This window comes from Columba livia, chromosome 1, assembly GCF_036013475.1.
Source record: "Columba livia isolate bColLiv1 breed racing homer chromosome 1, bColLiv1.pat.W.v2, whole genome shotgun sequence".
Lineage (NCBI taxonomy): Eukaryota > Metazoa > Chordata > Aves > Columbiformes > Columbidae > Columba > Columba livia.
Window position 1 is genome coordinate 21,864,366 of NC_088602.1, and position 19,731 is coordinate 21,884,096.

A 19,731-nucleotide genomic window follows, 5' to 3' on the forward strand; every position below is an offset into this window, starting at 1 on the left:
TTCATGATGGTTCCAAGATGCCCATCTAGTAAGCAGCTCCCACCTATAGCAATGACTTTTGTTCCTGACCTCAAAAGATTCAGTGTTGTGTCACCCAGAAAGCTCAAGTGTTGTTACTATTAGAAGATTTGCCTTTTTTCATCCTCTCACCTGTGCTCCTGAGTGGTGTATTTGAGCAATTCTGCGAGCTGCAGAGGGTATTTGCAGATTTTCTGAACAGGTGTGAGAAGAAAACCATCAATGGCAATGTCAATCATCTGCTGAAGTAAGCGACAGGCCTCAAAGAAGTGACGGTATTTGCCCTGTTTCATTAGTTTGGAAAGTTCAATGCAGGCACTGGGATGATTGTTACAATACTCTGAATAAATAGCAAAGCCTTCTTGCTACAAAATTAAAAAAAAAGAAAAAAAAAAGAAAAAAAGTCAAAGCTTTAACTAAAGTATGTGTCTACTGGAGAGGAAAGATTTTTGTAACTTCTATTATATCTAATTATATTAAATAATCCATTTCCTATATTCTTTCCAGGTTAATCAGCCTTGAAAGTATGCGGAAATCTACTTCGTAACTGTCCAAACTACGTACCTTATTTATAAGAATACAGAAAATAGAGGCCTCCATTGAGTCAGGATAATCAAACCCACTTTAAGAAGTCCTTTTCTTTGGGGAAGACAGCTGTAGGTTTATAAAGTGTCTATCATGAATTCACAGCCTCTTTCCCCATCACTTTCTTTCCTTATTTTGTTTAGTAAATTTTTGCACGCCCAATATGAGATCACTGCAAATAGTCCAGCTCATCTGTGATAATTAGTTTTGAAAAGGAAACTTAATTCTGTACAAAGTTACAAGCTGGCTAAAGATGAGGAGAAATCTAAAACTTTTACATAATGAATTAATTGTAAATTATTTTACAACTCTAAAATGCTATCTATACCTAGTTTAGTATTTGATAAGCACTTATTACTACTATCTCCTCCTAACATCATAACATAGCATTTTCTTATCACATTTTGATAATTTCAGAAATAAAATCTACTTTTGCAACGTACGTGTTGAAGAAAACATGACCCTATTTCACTCAGATGAGGCTCCTCTTTGTTGTACTGTTTCTCAAGATCTTTCAGAAACTTCCTTTGGAACTTGTAAATATCTTCAATATTTCCAAAAATGGTGCTTAACTGAGCTGCGGTGAACATTCCTGTATGTTTACGACACTGCCGAATATAACCCTGGAAATTAAATTAAAAAAATCATTAGTTTGAAGATGTGAAAACAGGTTCTACCCTGAACAGTCTGTTTGAGCTGGCAAAACTCCTGTGATCTACGGGCAGGTGAGTGCTTTCCCAGCCATACACACACATACACAAACACACAGTTTCAAATTTTCATCTGAAATGTACCATAAATGAACCAGGGAACCAGAAACCTGCAGAGTGCATGAAGCCTACTCGCATCTCCTTGTTACAACCAGCCACCAAGCCGGTGGTGAGCCCGGCATGAGGCCCCGTGCGTGCTGCTGCTTCAGCCACCGTGCTTCTCCATGGCAATTGCTCTGTGCCATGACAGTTCTTCTCTATGTGGATAAGAACAAACCCCAAAACAACTAATATAAAGACAATTTCTACCAAGGCAAAAGTACAGGTTCCTTAACAAGTACATAAGCAGCCCACAGTCTAAGCCAGAGAGGCAAAATGGAGAACTTACTATAACACAGCCAGAATGCTGCTGTTTGGTAAAATCCATGTAGTATTGGCAGGAGGTAAAAGTATCAGCAAGACCGCACATAAAAATACGATCAGCGATCAGTTTTCCGGTTTTCTTCTCTTTACTTGTAAGAACAACACAGGGGTCCAGTACACTTCATTCACATCCAGTGTTAAGTAGATACACAACTGACTCCTCCAGTTTTAAAATACACTCAGAGTAAATTCTGCTCTGCCATCAGTAACCAACATTAGATGGCATCGGCACTCACATGGCTAAGAGGCAAAGGTGCGGTGGGGGTCTCTAAGGGCTGAAACAGGCAGCAGCAACCGCCACACACAGCCAGCGTGTCCCCAGGTACCTGTTCCACAAAACTGAGTGTGGTGAGGAGGACACAGTGCAGGGGTTGAATGTCCGGCAACAGCTGCTGTGCTTGTGCTCTGCTATCAGTCGGTTACAGTGCTGGGGTGCAGATGAGAGTGAAGGTTAACTGGCGTGACGGGTTATTTGCCAGGCTTCTCCGCTTGGCTGCTCTCAGGCAGGTTTTCCTCAAATCGCTTTGGGAGCAGACAGCTGTAAAAAGCCTCGCAATTGCTCCAGTGAGGTTTACCAGGAAGCAACCCTGACTATTGCTGGCGCTCCTCCACAGCCATCTGCTCTGAGAGCTGTGCCGTGGCTACACTGCAAGCCAGCTACCACATTTACTGCTGTTAGGACGATAACACTCAGAAGGAAAACTAATTCCTGTGCAGCTCTTGTCATGCAGACTGCAGACACCTCTTCAGTGTAAGATGTTTTTCAGTATATATTCCAGCTTGATCCTGGCTGCACCAGCCCTAGTGATTCATTCTAGTGCAGAGCTTGCAAATTTGGATTATTATCTGCAGAGGCTTTTCTGTTTTAGTCTTACTTGAGTATGTTTCCAGCCTCATGACCTGCTTGCAGCACCCTACAGATTCAATCTGAGGAAAGCAGACCATCTCTACCCCACATGTGAACATGGAGCATCACTTCTTTACTTGGAAAATCTGTGTTTGCTCTCCTGTGCTAAACTCAGAGGCATGTCAGATTAAAGAAAGAGGTACAGAATATATGTATTAGAGAAAAATAACTACTAATATCAGTCTAAGAATTAATAGGTCAGTAAAACAAGAATGTCATGTCCCAGAACTCAGCTAACCATGGCAGCGACACAGCTGCATGTATTAATTCCTCCCTGATAGTTTAGGCACAGTCAAGCTTACTAGCTTAAGTAAATAGTGAGTCTAAACGGCAAAACTTACATTTAATGTTTAAAAATTAGCCATTTTTGTCATTTTGTTTTTCCTTTTTTTCTTCAAAATGCATTTAAAAGGCCTGATCTTTAAAAATTAAAAATAAGAATCAAAAAACGCTGCTGTCTTGTCTACTTGGTTGTCCATGAAAGAATCTAATGATGAGTGGTGGACTGGAGAATGACATGACAAATACAGACAGAGACATAGCAAACTAAGGGTACAAAGAATATTTTGGTAGGTTGCTTAGCGCTCTTCCAGATGCTAACCACAAATACAAGTCAAATGCAGGTCAAATGTGTCACAATCCACGTCAGAAGAGGCAAACTTCAGTGAAAAGTATGAAGAAGCTTCTTGTCCAAGTGTGGGCCTCCAACAAAATTTGAACAAAAAGCAGAAAAAATTCCCACATTTTATGGTCCCATTAAGCAAGGCAGCTCTAAAACACCTTATATAGACTTCTTCATAGCTACTAAGCATCCAGCAAAAATCTCTTTGTGGGAGAAAACAACAACAAAATTTAATCCAGTAAACTTTATCTTTGCAAGTTACTTTCAGAAAGTTTTCTCTCTGAACTGTAATTGATTTTATTAAAGTGACAGAAAGTTTTCTATCTAAATCAAGTGATAAAAGGTTCTAAATAAACTGGACTTCCTTCTCGCATTATTAGGGAAATAGTCAGATAAGCAAAGCACATTTTCCATGTCAAAAGTGGATTTTTTTTAATAAAAGGAGGAAGCAGTGCCTTGTGGCAGTCGGCAGAGAGGAAAGCCATAAGCAGACACAAGAAAAGTCTGACCGACAGCCCCAGAAGTGCAACTGGGAATATTCTGATATGAAAAACCACTCCAGTTCTCAACTTATATGGGATTACATAAGGTCAGCAGAATGCCCTCAGGTGTGTACCTCACAGATGTCCTTGAGATGCTTGATATAGACTCTTTCTGTGTTCATAATTTCCTGTATAACGTTGGTTCTCATCTGATCCTTGTTTTCAGCTATTTTCTGACGATGCTTGCTCATATCTGCATCTTGTTCTTCATCCTGGATACTACTACCGTTTTCTGGCACTTCTTCCTGATTAACTCGCAGCTGCAGCCAGAACAAACAAAGCAAACTAGAGTAAAGCAGCAAACTTTTACAAAATGTGATAAAACTGTTACAAACTTCTTAGAATTAAGAGAGGACTTGCTACAGAAATGTTAAATGTTGTCATTCTCACATTATAAAGACGGTTCCACAACAGAATTTATTTCATTGTACCCACTGCATATTCAAATCAAGTGTTGAGCTCTCTGCCTGGTTAAATACGTGGCTTTCTACTCATAGTATCTGAGAAACACCATGTTGTGTTGCCTGTGTATTTTTCAGACCTAAGCTTATTTTTGACCCTTACTAGTAGTTTATGTGTTATTTTGGCCAATCCAGCATATGGGTAAACATTACAAAAGTAGACAACTCAAACACTTTTTAACACTTTGCCCCAGTTCCCTGTCTGTATGATGTGGCTAACAGCACCTCTTTTTTCAACTTTTACCCATGTTGGCTAGAGATCTTGGAAGGGCAAAGGCAGGAACCGTCTCTGGCACTTTGTGTAGTACTTCATACATTGTGGCCCTAGCTTCATTACAGGCTCTCAAAAAGGTACTTCAAAATAATTTCTAAAACATAGTTCAATTTTAAGTGATTCGAGAATTATACCGTCATTAATCTGGCTGAATTCTGATTTGGGAGTTCAGACTGTGAACCAGATGCCTAAACAACATTGTGATAATAAATTAAGCCCTATGTTACCAATAAATCCCTGCAGTATAACTTTCCCCACTCCCTCATGAAAACTGCTGAGTCCTCTCCAAACAGATTGCTCGTGATTGAGCTTTCTGATGCCCTCATTTCTGCTCGAGAAATTCCTTTCACTACAACAGGACCATAGAAAGGAAGAAGGCAGAGTAAAAAGTGTCAGGGGAGCTAAGGGATCTTGGGGTGTGATTCTCTATTGCTTTTTTTCCTTGTGAAGTCATTTAGAGTTACACCACTGATGTTCAGACACAAAGATGCAAAGAATCAGGCCCTTCGCTTAAATCTAATGCCATGACTATTGCACTGATGCACCCTGCTAGGAACCTCGTGTGACAATGGTGCAAAAGCAAGAGTTACTCACCCTGACAAAGCTCGCTGGAAACCAGGCTTCCTTGTCCTCATTTCTCCCCCACCACCAGTCTTTGTTGGAAGCTTCTAGGACTCTAATGACATCTCCAGCTTTGAAGCCCAGCTCTTGATCATCCATAGTCACATGGTCCCAGAGAGCTTCTGCATAGACAATGCTGCCATCGCTGATCAGCTGAGATGGGAAGAAAATGAGGTTGTGAAGGACAAAGGATAAACAATTAACTGCTTATAAACTACTAAAAATATTAAAATACCTCAATAGCATGTCCATGATTACTCCTACTACAGGATAAAACTAACATTTTGGATTTTCAGACATCTCTGCGTAGATTATTAGTGAGAACAACTAAGAGTCCTACTCCAAAGCAGTTACATAGGCTAATGAGCTAGGCTCCTAGAAAAGTACTAGTCCCTATGCTCTTCCCTTGGCATCTGCTCACAGGCCGTGCCAGAGACAGGACACTGTGGCTGCTCGATTCTTCACTATGCCGGCTACTGTCATTGCACTTTTTATTAATATGAAACCTCAGACCTGTGGAATCCACACACCCCACATGCCCCAGCCCGTCATCACAGCCATGCAAAGCCCAGGACGTTACCTCATTAATGGCTAGCTGTTCCCCTCCGGGCTGCAGGTACCTGGGGGTGGCTTGGCAGAGCTCCTCGTAACTGTAGTCTTCCTCACTGCCATTGTCATCCACTAAGGCTGAAGATTCAGTCCCGCCATCTGTAGCAACTAAAACAAAGGTGCAACAGCTGTTTGCTTCATCATTTTTATGATTCTCCCCCAAAAACAATACCAGAGGAATCGCTGAGAAGTTGCCTTTGTTGTCAGGAATATAACAATAACAGCAGAAGTGGAGGGCAGCAAAGCTCTCAGGAAAACTGCTTTTCCGCCATTAAATACTTTTTATTCTTCTTCGGTATTTTCTCATTTAGCAGCTGACGAAAGTGAGAAATTCTCCTTTTTGTGCACAAAAATGAGAACTATGACCATTATTTTTTTATTTTTTATCCAGAGGAGATCTCAAAGGCCCTGAATCAGAAGGGAGGGCTCAGTGCTGTTTCCCGCACGGCAGGCGGGAGAGCTCCAACGGGCCCCCAGCAGCCAGAGGGGACTACTGCTGGTCCCAGGCTGGGCACTGTCACCTCATCACATTCCTTGCAGGGATGTAACCACCCAACAACTCCATGCCCACCCACCCATCAGAGAGGTGGGCAGCCCACACCACAACCCCTGCTCTGACCACGGCAGGCTCTGACAGCACCGATACCTGTGGGGTGGCCCAAGGGGCCAGGGAGTCCAGCCTGAGCATGGTGTGACTGCCTGTAAAAGAACTTGTTCTATTTGCCCCAAATACAAAAAAAGCCCCTTGGTTTGACAATTGTGCATTTTCTGACCAAAGAGGCAGCTTTGTAAAGAAACAGATGCCAGAACTAAGATGGGCTTCATCTTATTTACCCAGCCACATAAACCACAAGAAACATCATTTAAGTTACTGTCACTATGCACATTTAAATGTGCAGTTACCATATAAAACTGTAAAAGCTATTTGAGGCTACATCGCTGGGTGGTAGATCCTTTTGGTGATCATCTCTACTGGCAGAGGAAGAAGTCTGTGGACAGACGAGGCCATTGACTGACCCATGTCCACACCGCTCAGTGCTAGACCCTTTCAGAGCAGGTTTGCCTTTGAAAGCCAGCTCTAAGATGAGATAGTAATCAAGAAGCATTTATGACCAGTGGCCCAATGCTTGAGTGGTCCTTGTTAATTTATCCCTAAAGGTTTATTCCCATGGCAGGCTCAAGCTGTGAAAAACTAGAGAGTCTGAAGATCATACAGTGCCCAAAAATCCTATTAAAAATTATGTAAAAAATATGTATCAAAAAATCCAAAATAGGCGGCTATCACTAAACTCCTTTTCTAACAGTTACTGTGTCTCAGATAAGCTGCCATGCAGCCTACAGAGCATCTCTCTCATTCCTGAGTGTCTGGGAAGGGACTTTTACGATGAGTTATTGAACCTGCCGCTTCCACCTGGCCCTGACCTTGCCTCTTCTCTGCCCTGCGCCAAGCCTGGGGACCGCCTGCCTGCCCAGCGCTGGGCTCCGGATGGGTGGGAGTTGCAGGGAGATGACTCCTGGTTTTACTGCACGCACTGCACAACTAACAGACACACTGTTGCCTATCCATTGTTTACTTTGTAGGGAGAAACACTTCAACCCCCTCCTCATGGGTGCTTGTACCATCACTAGCATCTTTGCTCACTTGGGTATTAATTTGCAAGAGAGATCAAAGCTGATTACTGCACAGATTCACTAAAAATGTTAGAAGATTTCCCTTCCCTTTAAAAGTGCAGAACCATGGCATACTCCTGATGTAACTGAACATGGCTATTTGGCAGTTCTCTTCTACTCCCCAGCATTTGAAATATACACTCGCATTAATGGTACAATCTGCCTAACCAGGGAAGATGCAGAATCCCTATTTAAAAAACAAATATTTGTTTTCCTACAGACTCATAAATCTGAGCACCTATCAACTTTTAAAATACATCTTGTGAAACTTACTGAAACTGCTTTATTAAAATCTGTAAATAAATAATTCATTAAATAAATTCTTAGCTTATAAAGCAACACCAAAAAAATTAATCCAAATGATCCTTTATACATCTCCACTGTACTGAGTACTGCCTGTTGGTTTGTTCCAGTAACAACAACACATCAAAACAACCTAATTCGTCTTCAGATGAAAAATGACTGCAATTTTGGGACCGATAACTGTTCATAATTCTGTACCAAAGCAACAAGCTTACATTGTCTTCGTAGTTATTCTCAAGCAAAACCCAGTCGCTTGCATTCTGCGTCTATTCCTCTATTGTTTACAGCCAGAAATATCAGAGGTAGGGCTGGGCTTTCCTGATCACACCAATGGGACGCAGAAACTTAAAAGACAGCCTGGTCTGATCTCAGAGCCGCTTTGTCACCTGTGTAAGGCTGCAGACTCCTGTGGATGACACGGTGCAGGTGTGATCAGAATCAGGCCCCCTGATTGCCGCAGTTTATCAGCTCAATCTAAAAACACTATAAAAAATAGCAAGAGATAGTATGTTCTACTGACACGTACCCATCTGAAGGCTCTCCAGACTCCAGAATCGTGCCATTGACCCCCTGGCTACCATGCTGCCGTCAGCCTGGACCCCAGAGCAAGGGCTTGACCTCTGCCAGGTGATGCTCGGTCCTGCGGGGCTGGCGGAGGATGATGAAGGATCTGAGCTACCCACGGCACGGAGAAACAGCCCGTTCACTGCCTTCAGCTGCCGGCTGTGCCCCCGAGCCCGGCGGGGAGCTGCCGCGGCTCAGCCTGGCCGCCGCTCCCTCGCCGCTCGCTGACATCATGGGGTGCCCTTGGGGAGGAAGTTCCAGAAAAGAAACAAAAACCTGGCTGCCCGGCCCCAGCCGCGCTGCGCCTGCAGCCGCCAGCACTGCCCACCCCACTCCCAGAGTGCCCGAGCGTCTCCAACGCAGCAAGCCAAGGAGTACATTTGTTTTTCATTAAGGCAGCTTAATGCGATTTCAATCTATATTCAAATGACTGCAATTCAAAGGGAAAGACTACTTGGATGGGAGCTGGGAGTTCTTTGTATTACAACACTGTTTGGAGTATCGGTCTATCTTTGTTATATTATACCGGTTAAAATTCCAGTAGAAGTAAACAATGAAGGTATTTTTTTGCATGGCCATTTAAACTTCTCTTGCTTCACAGGCAAATGCTGCACCATTAGTTAGGGTGCAAGCAGCCGAAGCGTTAAGGCTGCAGCAGACTGCTCCCAGGAAAAAAGGGGACGGAGACATTTTCTCATTCAAACTACAAACTTAATTCAGCTGCCCCAGAAAACAGAGAATGAAGTAGGGAAGCTCTGAAACAGTCCCACTTTTGCTGGGAATGACCCAGCCAGAGCACAACATCATTAATTCTCCACCCTAATACCTGCACCGTTCTGCAGGGAAGCTTCATCTGTTCAAGCACTGGAAGCAGAGGCAGGAGCTGCTCTCATCAGCAGAGCGCAATGCCTGCTACAACCTGCACTTGTACACAGCACTAGATTCGTTGTTGGAAAGCTCCATAAACTTTATGGCTCATTCTTTACATGTAAACTATGTTGCTCAGCTGCGCCTGTCCTTAATCTGGGGACTGCCTCCTCCAGGGACTGTTCACAAAACCCTGGAGGCATTTCTGCACACAGAGACCTCTCAACACCCACTGAAATCACATGGTTTCCCCTAGCGCTGCCTCAGGCAGAGAAGGAAAGGCTAAACATCGCCCCGCAATATTAATGCCATCTTCCCACAAAAATCCAGACTGTGCTGCACCACATAGGAGACTGATAGAAATTATCTTCCAGATCCCCAAACTTCCCTATGACTTCTTGCTGCAAGGAGACTTGCTGCACAGCACAGTAAAAAGAAGCTACTACATATTATGTTTATACAAAGGCCCACAAATTTTTCTTGGCACAAATCAGTAAAAAAAAAAAAAAAAAAAGCACAACTCAGCAAACAGAAAGGACACTGAAGTGTTGATGATCCTGGGACCTGCAAGTGAAGGCTTCATGCTTTTAATCACAGCCAGAGGATCAGCTCTCAGCTGTGTCAAACTCCTACATGCAAGGAAAAACCAGCTGAACTGCTAAAGGAAAATGAGATCAAACCCCAGACAATTCTTCTAGAAGAAATGTTAAAAACTATCTCTTAAAACCAGTCATTTGGTTTGATTTTTGCAGAATGGAACAGACTGTGTGCTTTCGCCTGATGATGAGCCCAGCACCACCGTGGGATGCTGCTGGCAGCAGGGTGATCCTCCCTCCTCTGTGTGGGCATGTCCAGCAACTGTGCAGCCACAAACTGAACCACCACAAAAGTCCTCATTTGGGGTGAACTGGTGGCGGGTTCGTTTCCTCACAGCATCAGCCGGGGACAGGAGGAGGCACAGGCTGTCCTTTGTGGTGACAGTCCACAGTGACCCTGTTCAAACACATGCTGAGCTGGCTTACCCACTGCACCAGGCACTCTGAAAAGGCTGTGGGTAGCACATACTAAAATACTAGAACTAAAAGCTAGTTTACCACCTCAAGAAAATCCAGTTCTTCATAGCCTGCTGGTATCAAAGGTTCCCCCACCCACTGCTCTGACAGCAGCCAGTAGCAAATGCCCAGGGAACATAAAAATAGATGGTGCATGTAATGGCATTTTTCTGTTGCACTTTCCTAAATTCCAGCTATTTGCAGATCGGAGTCAGATCCCTCCTGAGGCAGAAGTGATATCTTTGTGTTTAATGAACTGAATTTTCCTAACGTCCTTCTAAATATCTGTAAACTTTTGGGACATGAAATATGTGTAGCAATTAATTTCATAGTTTAATTTTATAGAGTGTGAAAGCTATGTTTTTTTTTTCAACTTGCTGGCTTTATTTGATGCCCTTTAGTTCTTACATGACTGGAAACAATAACTATTATCTATTCATTTTTTCTATGCCAATGATACTTTTATTCCCCTATTGACCTTTTTCCAAGCTGAAGAGCCCCAGCCGCGTTAACCATTCCTCACACAGAGACAGAGAGTAGGCTTTCTTGTCCTTTTGCCTTTCTCTGTCCCCTGTAAAAAATGCCTTTTGAAGTAGAAAGGAACAGAGCGATGGCCCCCACACACCACACCACTGGCACAATTGGGCTTTCTGTTTTGTTCTCTACTCCCTTCCTACAAATTCCTGCCCTTCTATTTACTGTTTTGACTGTTACTATGCACTGAACTGACACTTTATCTGTTAGGATTGCAAAGTCTCTTCCTGAATGATGACATCCAGCCCAAAGTCCATTCTTCTGCAAGCACACCAGGCTCGTGCTCCACGCACACCACCTTGCCTATATCAACACCAATTCACCTGCTGCCAGTGCAGTGCACCATGTCTCAGTATTGTGAAATCCTCCTGCAACTCTGTTCAAGCAGCTTGTACTTTTATTACCATGAATAATTTAGCACACAAGCAAGAATTATATTTTCATTCTGTACGTCCCTTACCACATTATTTGTGAAGACACTGAATATCTGACTCCAGCCGTGACCTCTCTCCTTAAGAAAACCAAGCACTTTCTCTGTTTCTTAGTGCTTACTCACTCATTAAAGCATGGGAGGATCTTTCTTATCACAGGCCTCTAGTAAGAGACACTTCTGAGAGAGCTTGTCAAAGGTCTTTTGGAGAATAAAGTAAATTATACCTGGGCAAACCCTCAGTGATGTTTTTCAGAAAACCTAATCCTTTTATGGAGCACAACTTTCTTCTACATATGGCACACAGACTCTTCTTCCTCATAAAACTCCATCACCCTGTTGATTACTCTCTGTTACAGTTCTAAGACCTAAATACATAACTTATATATTCTATGTACTATTACATCAGGCTTGCTGGTCTATTGCTCAGTGGATCCCTCCTGACTCTTCTTTATAAACGGTTATCCCAACGCTGCCTTCTTCTTTCTACTGAAGCAATTTTCAGGAACAAATTCCATGCTGAGGCAGTAGCTCGGCAATTTCCTTCTGAAATCTCTTCAGAAGTGTTAGTTCTGGCAATTTGTTACTATTCATTAAGTTAATCTAACACTGTTATTGAGATTTTGAGACAGATTCTTTTCTGACTTTTGCTTAGGTTTTATTTCTCAGTCACTTGCAAGGCCTACAGACTGTCTGCTAATCTATTGGCTTCTTATATTTTTGAAAAAGGACATAGTTTTTATATCTTTGGCAAATTGTTTCTAAGTTCCTGTAGTTTTACATCAAAACTACTGGAGTTTTGTTTTGTTTTCTATTTGGATACAATTCAACAATCTGAAGGATGCCTTTTATTTTCTCTTCTTCTCGTAGTTTATTTTTCCTCACGTTTAATGACAGAACTCTCCTGATGCTTCCAAATTCTGTTTTGACAGGTGATATGAATTTGCTCTAAGCATCTAATATACTGCCTTGAATACTCCTCTGTGCTGCCTGCAAACATTAAACACCTTTGGCTGCTCCTTTAAGTTCCTTTGTTACATAAAGGACTTCTCACTTTCTTTACATTCTCTCTTTTAATTTAAAACACATACTACAGTGTAGTTTTTGCCTCCCTTCACCCCTGCAAGGATATTGGCTCAGAGTGCATTATGGACACAGAGGGAAAGATTCATTATCTGTCTGTATTTCGTCAATGAACAGCACCCTAAATTATGTGTTTCTTCCAGTCAGGATCACCTAGACCAGCTAAGAAGTCTGAAAAATCAGATGAGACACATCCCACCCTTAGGGAATAGCTCTTATGTGTGAACCTGCACACACCTCAGGAATGGTTCAAGAATTGTTTCCATTCCTGTAGGTCTCCTGATGAGCTGCATGGAGGAGTCATTGATAGTACACCTGAAAACAAAGCACTGTGCCCCATTACAACACTTAACCCACAGGACAGCAATTTAAGTCTCCCTTTTTGACTGTGCTTGTTGTCCTTGAAACTTCTCTGGTTTCCTTGGTTTGTCCAATTTACTATCACCATCCTGGTGATCTCAGGTAGTTCATAATTTAATCCTGTCACTATGCTTTTCCCTGTATTCCAGTCCACAGATCTTGTGGCACTATGATGGAGTCAATTTGTTTATCTGATTTGGCTTTCTGTTTTTCTTTAATACATTACAGACCCTCTTTCACTCGTGCAATCTTTACGGCTATTCCTATTAAGCTCATGCAATGGTGATATGCTGGTTGTTCTCCACTGGCTATCCTCCTTTGACCAAGTTTTGGATATATGCCATTTAGCTTCTTAAAAAATATATTTATTTCTCCATCTTTTTAAACTTTCACTGTTACTAGCAGGGTTGTCTCTTTTACTAAATCCTCTTTAAACAGCACTTGTCCAACTGTTTCTGACTATTTCTTGCTTGAGTATTGTCAGCTTCTGCCCCATCCTTCATTTGAGGATGCAATGATCATAGACATTGCCTGTAAAGGATATGCTGTGCCACATGGTGTATTATTTTACCTTGCTAGCTATCCGCTAGTCCTTTGTTTAGAAACTTCTCCCTAATCTCTTGATGTGCATGTCAGCAGCCTGCTTTTGTTTTGGTTTAGATAACAAAGGATCTTTTTTTTTTCTTTTTTTTCAAATTGGTTCATAAATAATCTAAATCTCCCTCTTTTTAATGCAACGCTGAGCATGGTATTGGCTGCACTTTGGACAATTTTACCATTGGGCTCCTGTTTTTTTAGCTTGTACTTGACAGCTTCAATCTTGCCTCCAGTGCTTGCCTACTGTCCGCTGCCCTCTCCCTGGCACTGACCTGCCCCACAGCCACCAGCTCCCCTCCAAAGTCCCTCAGGCTGCGTAGGTGCTTCACTTGATGTACCACCTGCTCCCAACACTCTGCTCAGTCCTGTTTGTATCATCAAGCCCAGCTATCCGTGTGACTAACCATCCCATTACCCACCAGCATATTTTTTATAATGTCTTTTCCCATCAGTTAAGAGTGCAATCCTTAAAAGGACCACATAGCCATTATCCTCCAGTCCACAGGCTTTTCTGTCCCCAGCAACACTGGGACTGCTTAGCATGGAGCAGTATATTTCATGATGCTCCTACACATCCTGTCCATGAGTCTTTCTGTCTCCCTGAGCTTTTCAGACGCCTTGGCCACAGAATACAGCAACCACCATGGAGGTGCTTGCAACATCAGACATATTCCACCCACCTCCTGGTAATCACAAATATGATACTCAGTGTAGTAACCCAGGAATTTGCGTTTCCTGCATTTCATCCTACTTACATCCTTGCTCCCTGGGGCAGGGCGGGGCAAGGACAGGGCAGCGAGGAGATGGCAGCAAACATCGAGGAGTGATTAATAACTTCTGTTTGTTCCCTTCTGTAGCCAATAACCTACTTGGGGTGGGGATTTTTATTTGATTGGTGATAGGGATGGGGAACCTGAAAATCTCCTCTCCCAAACAGCCAGTTTGTTTGCACCTCCGTTCTTGAGCTGCGCTCCACACAGGCTGAAACTACTTGGTTACCCAATCTTGATGAACTGGGAAAAGCTTGATGGTAGTGTAATATTGTAGGCAAACACTCAGGACAGGATACTACTTTAATTAAAGACACTTAAATTTATTAATCTAAATGCCAGAACCCACATTTGAACAAACCATCTAAATCAGCAAGTATTGCTCACAGTTATTAACACAATAACACAGCTGAGAGGGCAATCTACCTCATCCCAAGGCAGTTCCTACTCTTAACCTTCATTGACTGCAATGGCTAGGGTTCCAGATCAGTTGTTTAAATGTAGATACTTAGAGCCATTTGAAGATATCTTTCTGGCTTCCAGTTGCCACTGAAGAAAGGAACAGGTCTCCCATAGGTCCTCAGTCATGCCTGCCAGCTGCAGGAGATGCTCAGGTACCCCACACAGCAGTGGACCCTGGGGTGGGTAACTGAATCAAGCCCTAGTCCTCCACCGCCTGAAATGGGTGTTCTAATGTTTAACTCCAATGTAAGTGCCTGCATTTAGACTAAAATTAGGTGACTTTTAAACTTGAGCTGAACCCCATCCCACCTACTCAGAGCTGAGCCTATCTAAAGGAGCTCACCAGATAACCTAGCCAAACTCAAGTCCCACACCACAATATGCAAAAAAAGATGGCTTAGTTTTTAAGATACTTATGAAAAATTGCTCTACTGTGATGAATAGGTAATCTCTTTATTACAATTTAACACTTGTAACCCTTTAAGCACAAGAGTAGCAATATCAGTCTCAAGGGAAGTTTCCCTCACTTGTTGGCTGGTTATTATTCTGTCTCCTACAGCATGATGATTTACTATCTTGTAACAGCTGTTCTTCTAAAAATTTCCATCTTCAATTTGACCTCCCATTGTTATAAAAGTAGACATGCAATGTATTAGGCTTCAGCAAGGAACTAAAATAAGATACCACTGGTTCTCAGTGCTTGGGTTTAGAATTTCTTTCTGTAATAAAGGGCTTTTGTGCTATCAAATTTCACTGTACATGAGCAAACAAAAAACTCTCACATGTTCAAAGACAAGGAAATGCCTTGTGAATTTAAGAGAAAAAGGAAAGCGATCAGAATGTGTGACACCAGTTACTTTATTATTTTCTGCTGGATCTTTGCAACTGCTCTCAAACTGCAAAGTCCATTCTATTCCCACTTTCTTTCAGGGCTTTGATTTCAGAAGCTTTTCCTGCTCAACTTCTATGTTTATTGCAATGAGGCATAGAAGTCATATCTAGTATAAACAATATTGCTTTGGCTTCATTGTCTTGAAAAGTGGCAGAAATCTTGATTTGTGTATTTGTCATCCTAATGTTTATGTTTAGGAGACCAGTTATTCGAAAGCTAAATACCTGGAAAGATACTACTCTCAGACAGTTGTCTAGGTAACTAATATTATTTCATGTGGTTTCCAAACATGAAACGGAAAGGATAACTAAAAATAGAAAAATAATTCCTACTCTAGGACACTTAAAGTCTCTTTTTCCTCAAAACTAGCTCATGGCAAACCTGTTACTCTGTGCACGGTCTTTCTGGAATCATGGACTGAGGTACCACATAATCTTAGAAAGGGTCGCAGCATTAGATCTCCAATTTACCTTGATGTCTAATCTGGATCATTAAGTATACTGAGACACATACAGCAAAAACACATGCCAGACACGGGTTTTGCAGTAGTTCCCCAATATTTTACTACATTATAAGGAAAATACTAATATAATACATATAATGTATGTCATTGCTACAGTTAGAAATTCTCAAGTCTGATCCCTGGAGATCACTATCTGAAGAAAACTGTCATGCTCCATCGAAGACTGGAAAATACAGTTTTAATATGTTCTTATATAAATTAATTTGTGGTTGAGGGATTTTTTGAGCAGAATTTGCACATCATTGCAGCTAAAACTTAGCTTAGAAACACAAAAGCCAAGTACCGACTAGTAAACATATGTATAATTTTAATAAAGGAACATTGAAAATGCTATTTGTTAGGTTTCCTACTTCAGTCATGACAAGCACTGATGCAGACACGTTCACTTATTCTCTCCACAGAGAGGCAGAGTAAAGGTTCCTGGGAGTGTTTTGCTCACTACTAACACTGAAGGATATAATATCATAATTTTGCTTTTATTTCCGACTTTTGCCAGTGAAATATGAACAACTGTTCAGATTATGCCCATGGCAGTCTGAAAGAACACAAATGGTATCAACCCAGGTTCTGCTGGTCCCACCTGTCAAAAAACGTCCCACTAGTACTAGATGAGACTTTCTATTAACTGAAGAAAGCATTGCATGCTAATAGTAAACGATTACAGCAAACATACACAGAGCACACCAGAGAGCCTGATAAAGGGTAATGCTTCCAAAAAGGCAATCTTTTCCAAGAACCTGTACACCATGTACCAGAACCCTGGCTGGGCTCCACTCACCACTGCGTAAGCAACTGCAACTACATACAGTTCTCTGAAATAAGCTAATTAATTATTTAAGGTTTGCCTATCTAGGTAGATAAGCTGAATGCAGGGCAAACAGAAAATTAAAAACACATGTGTGGTATGGCTATGGTTTGGGTATGAACTCAAGCATATTAGACCTTATTTCCTTCACAATCTCTTATTATCTTCAGGCAAGTATGTGAACAGCGAATGGAAAATACAGGAATGGAAGTGGTACAGAAGAATAAACCATAGCAATGTCAAACAGTACATGTGAAATGCAAGTTTTACATGAATACAGCAGCTACTAATGAGAAACTAGCAAAACAAAGCAACTGAGCTGGGTAATACTTTGTCAGGGAGTTAACTTGTACCCTTTTGTGTTCCATGGTATAATCTACTTCCCGATCAAGCTGGAGTAAGAAGTTGAGATCTAGAAAATTAAAAACACTTGCCCATCTTACCATTGGATGTTCTCATCTGCCGCCTTCGTCCCACCCGGTCCAGGCCAATGGGGGTACTTTGTGAAAAGGTGAGGGGCCGGAACCTGGCGGAAACAGCTTTGTAAGGGGGGACCTGGTGTGCTGGAACAGGTGGCCGTGTTGCAGGCTACAGAGAAAACAGGAAAATCCAGTATTAGTAAAGCTACCAGCAAGTCCAACTGAGCAAAACTCAGGTATGAGGTTTCTTCAGCTAGTCCAGCTAATTACAGAGCCAGTAATATCCCCTACTTTGAAGTGACATTGCTTAAACACTGCATACCATGTCCACCAGCATTACAGAAAATATTTTATTACATTATAGTTCTCAGTTACATTAAAAACTCCACAGCCTTCTGCTATGATCAGACACACGCTATAATTTTCATCTTGTAATGTTCTGGGATCTACACTGCTTTGAGAACAGCCTGCACAATGCAACAGCTGGAAGTTGTGCTCATTTCCTGGGACACCTGCTTTCTTCAAACAAATGTATTGCTTTTAAGTAAAATAAGTGTATTTTACAAGGCAAAATAATTGGCTAAATGATCCTCTGCTCTGAAGATCCCAAGAGTCTCATTAATAAGAGTTAATATCAAGTTCACTCATAACTTTATCTAGAAGCCATATTCTTTAGTTAAATCATTCATTTGCTTAATTATGACTAGAGAACCTACCCCTTTTGTCTGCAAATTGAGTTTAATTTTATGTCAACCCTGAACAACTCCACATTAGCCAGGCTGAATGAACTTGCATAGACATTCAACATTAAACAGCCAGACCTCAGCAGACAAGCCTCACAGAAACTTGTCTTTACATCTTCTCTTATCTTTCAGTTGTTACTTCTCATAGGACCTTCTACCAAGTAACCCAGAAGATCAGAGTTGGATTTTTTGTAACCTCTTGACACTACTATGAAACCAAAGATTTAGTGTTGTTTGAAAACATTTCTTCACACCTAAGCTGTCAGACCAAAACAACACACAACAAAGAAGGGATGAGCACTACACTCTTCAAATATTCCTGTGCTTTTCAAAGCTTTTAAGAAAAAAATCAGCAAGGCAAACATCAGTCTTTGAAAGCCCCTCATAAAATACTTCTAGCACATGTATTCCTGCTTCATTAGTCCTTTTTTACATTCCAGCTACTAATTTACCTTCTAATATGACTGTCAAAAACTTCCATGCATGTTGAATATGATTTAACTACAACCTCACCTTTAAACCCCATTTCTTCTGTGCTTTAGCAATAAATCAGGATCCTACCACTGAATAACAACACAAAAAGTAAGTCAGCTATATTGCATCAAACAGCTAATAGAAGTAATGTCAGTTACTATATGCAAACAGCATATAGCAACAAAGCTATTTATTTATGGGCAATTAAAATTTTTGTGTAAGTCTTCAGTCCGGATCCCTTCGCTGGACAGGCAAGGATGTGCTGTTGTTACTCGGTGGCAGGCTCAGGAAGGCCATCATTTGGGTTAGAAACGTGCCCCGCTTGGGAACGCTCCATAGTTTTGGTCTTGACCACAGTGATCTGGCACGGTGCTCCTTTAACCCGAGCCAGCCCTCGCAGCAGCATCAGAGCATGGAAAGAGTTAACTCAAATGGCTGCCTTGATGCATATTCCTTCATTAATAACCTGATGTGAGCAAGGTTTTGGAGAGATCAATTTGTCTTCAGCAGTAAATGAAGAGCTTGGAGAGCGTTCAATAACTTCCACGGTACACCAAGGATTATTTGGGTTGCTGATATTCAGTATCACTTGAAATACATCTATTAGAGTAAGATGGCCTAGAATTTTTAACAATAACTCTTTTCTTTTTGTCCTCCAAGCTAAGTAGTGATAAGATTAATTTTAAAATATCCCAGTTATACGAGGTTTGAAATTACTGCCTTTGCCTGGGGAAAACACTTACTGGCTTCAGTTGAAGTTTTGCTGCTAGAGACTTCAGGATGCATTTTTTCATCGGGGAATTATAAAGAAAAAATATGCATTATGCAATAACAATGTTCATGCTAAAAATTGCTTTTCACGGGAGACTTAAAATCCTGCCATTGTGTCTGCATTTTATTTCAGTTGGGGGAGTATTGCACCCATAAATGACACTGCATTGAACTTCCCAGCAAGAGACCGAGTGGCATGAGAAAGATTAAGAGAATTCAAATTTCATTAATAACCACTGGGAATACATTTTTTGAGGATGTAAATGCTACTTCTTTCTTTTGTTGTTTTTGTTTGTTTGTTTGTTTGTTTTTCCTTTTTTCTGTTGCTTTATCAGCTTGACAATTGCTTTACACAGGAGTCCTCCAGCCTTTCTGGAGAGTGGAAAACACCTGCTCAGTGCAGTACTACTAAAGCCCATGAGGCTGAAGCTCTGTAACCAACTACAAGATGGGGCCACCACCACCATCAGAACAGTACCACTGTACCTGCTCAGGACTACCTGCACAGAAAAAGGAGCTGGTTTTATGTTTCAGACTTTTTTTATATCACTTGCTATTTTCTTACAGGCTTTTTTTTTCCATATTGACCATTTTCTTAGACTCTTTATTTCAATAATTCCTTCATTTATTACCAAGTTT

The 19,731-nt window shown here is 41.5% G+C and overlaps 1 protein-coding gene across 12 annotated transcripts in view; it reads right to left on the bottom strand.

Moving 5' to 3' along the window:
* Positions 1–19,731, bottom strand: part of SPATA13 (spermatogenesis associated 13) — a 151,895-nt gene that overhangs the window by 12,809 nt on the left and 119,355 nt on the right. For 11 of the 12 annotated variants that reach the window (XM_021286225.2, XM_021286224.2, XM_021286227.2 and 8 more), the window contains 6 exons: positions 17,129–17,273; positions 5,744–5,880; positions 5,137–5,316; positions 3,882–4,067; positions 1,047–1,226; positions 151–383 (listed from right to left, as the gene is read on the bottom strand). In XM_021286225.2, the coding sequence (XP_021141900.1) occupies positions 151–383; positions 1,047–1,226; positions 3,882–4,067; positions 5,137–5,316; positions 5,744–5,880; positions 17,129–17,273 (1,061 nt within the window). Of the gene's footprint in view, positions 1–150; positions 384–1,046; positions 1,227–3,881; positions 4,068–5,136; positions 5,317–5,743; positions 5,881–8,272; positions 9,659–17,128; positions 17,274–19,731 lie in introns of those variants that run through there. The other variant, XM_021286229.2, reaches the window with a different exon arrangement.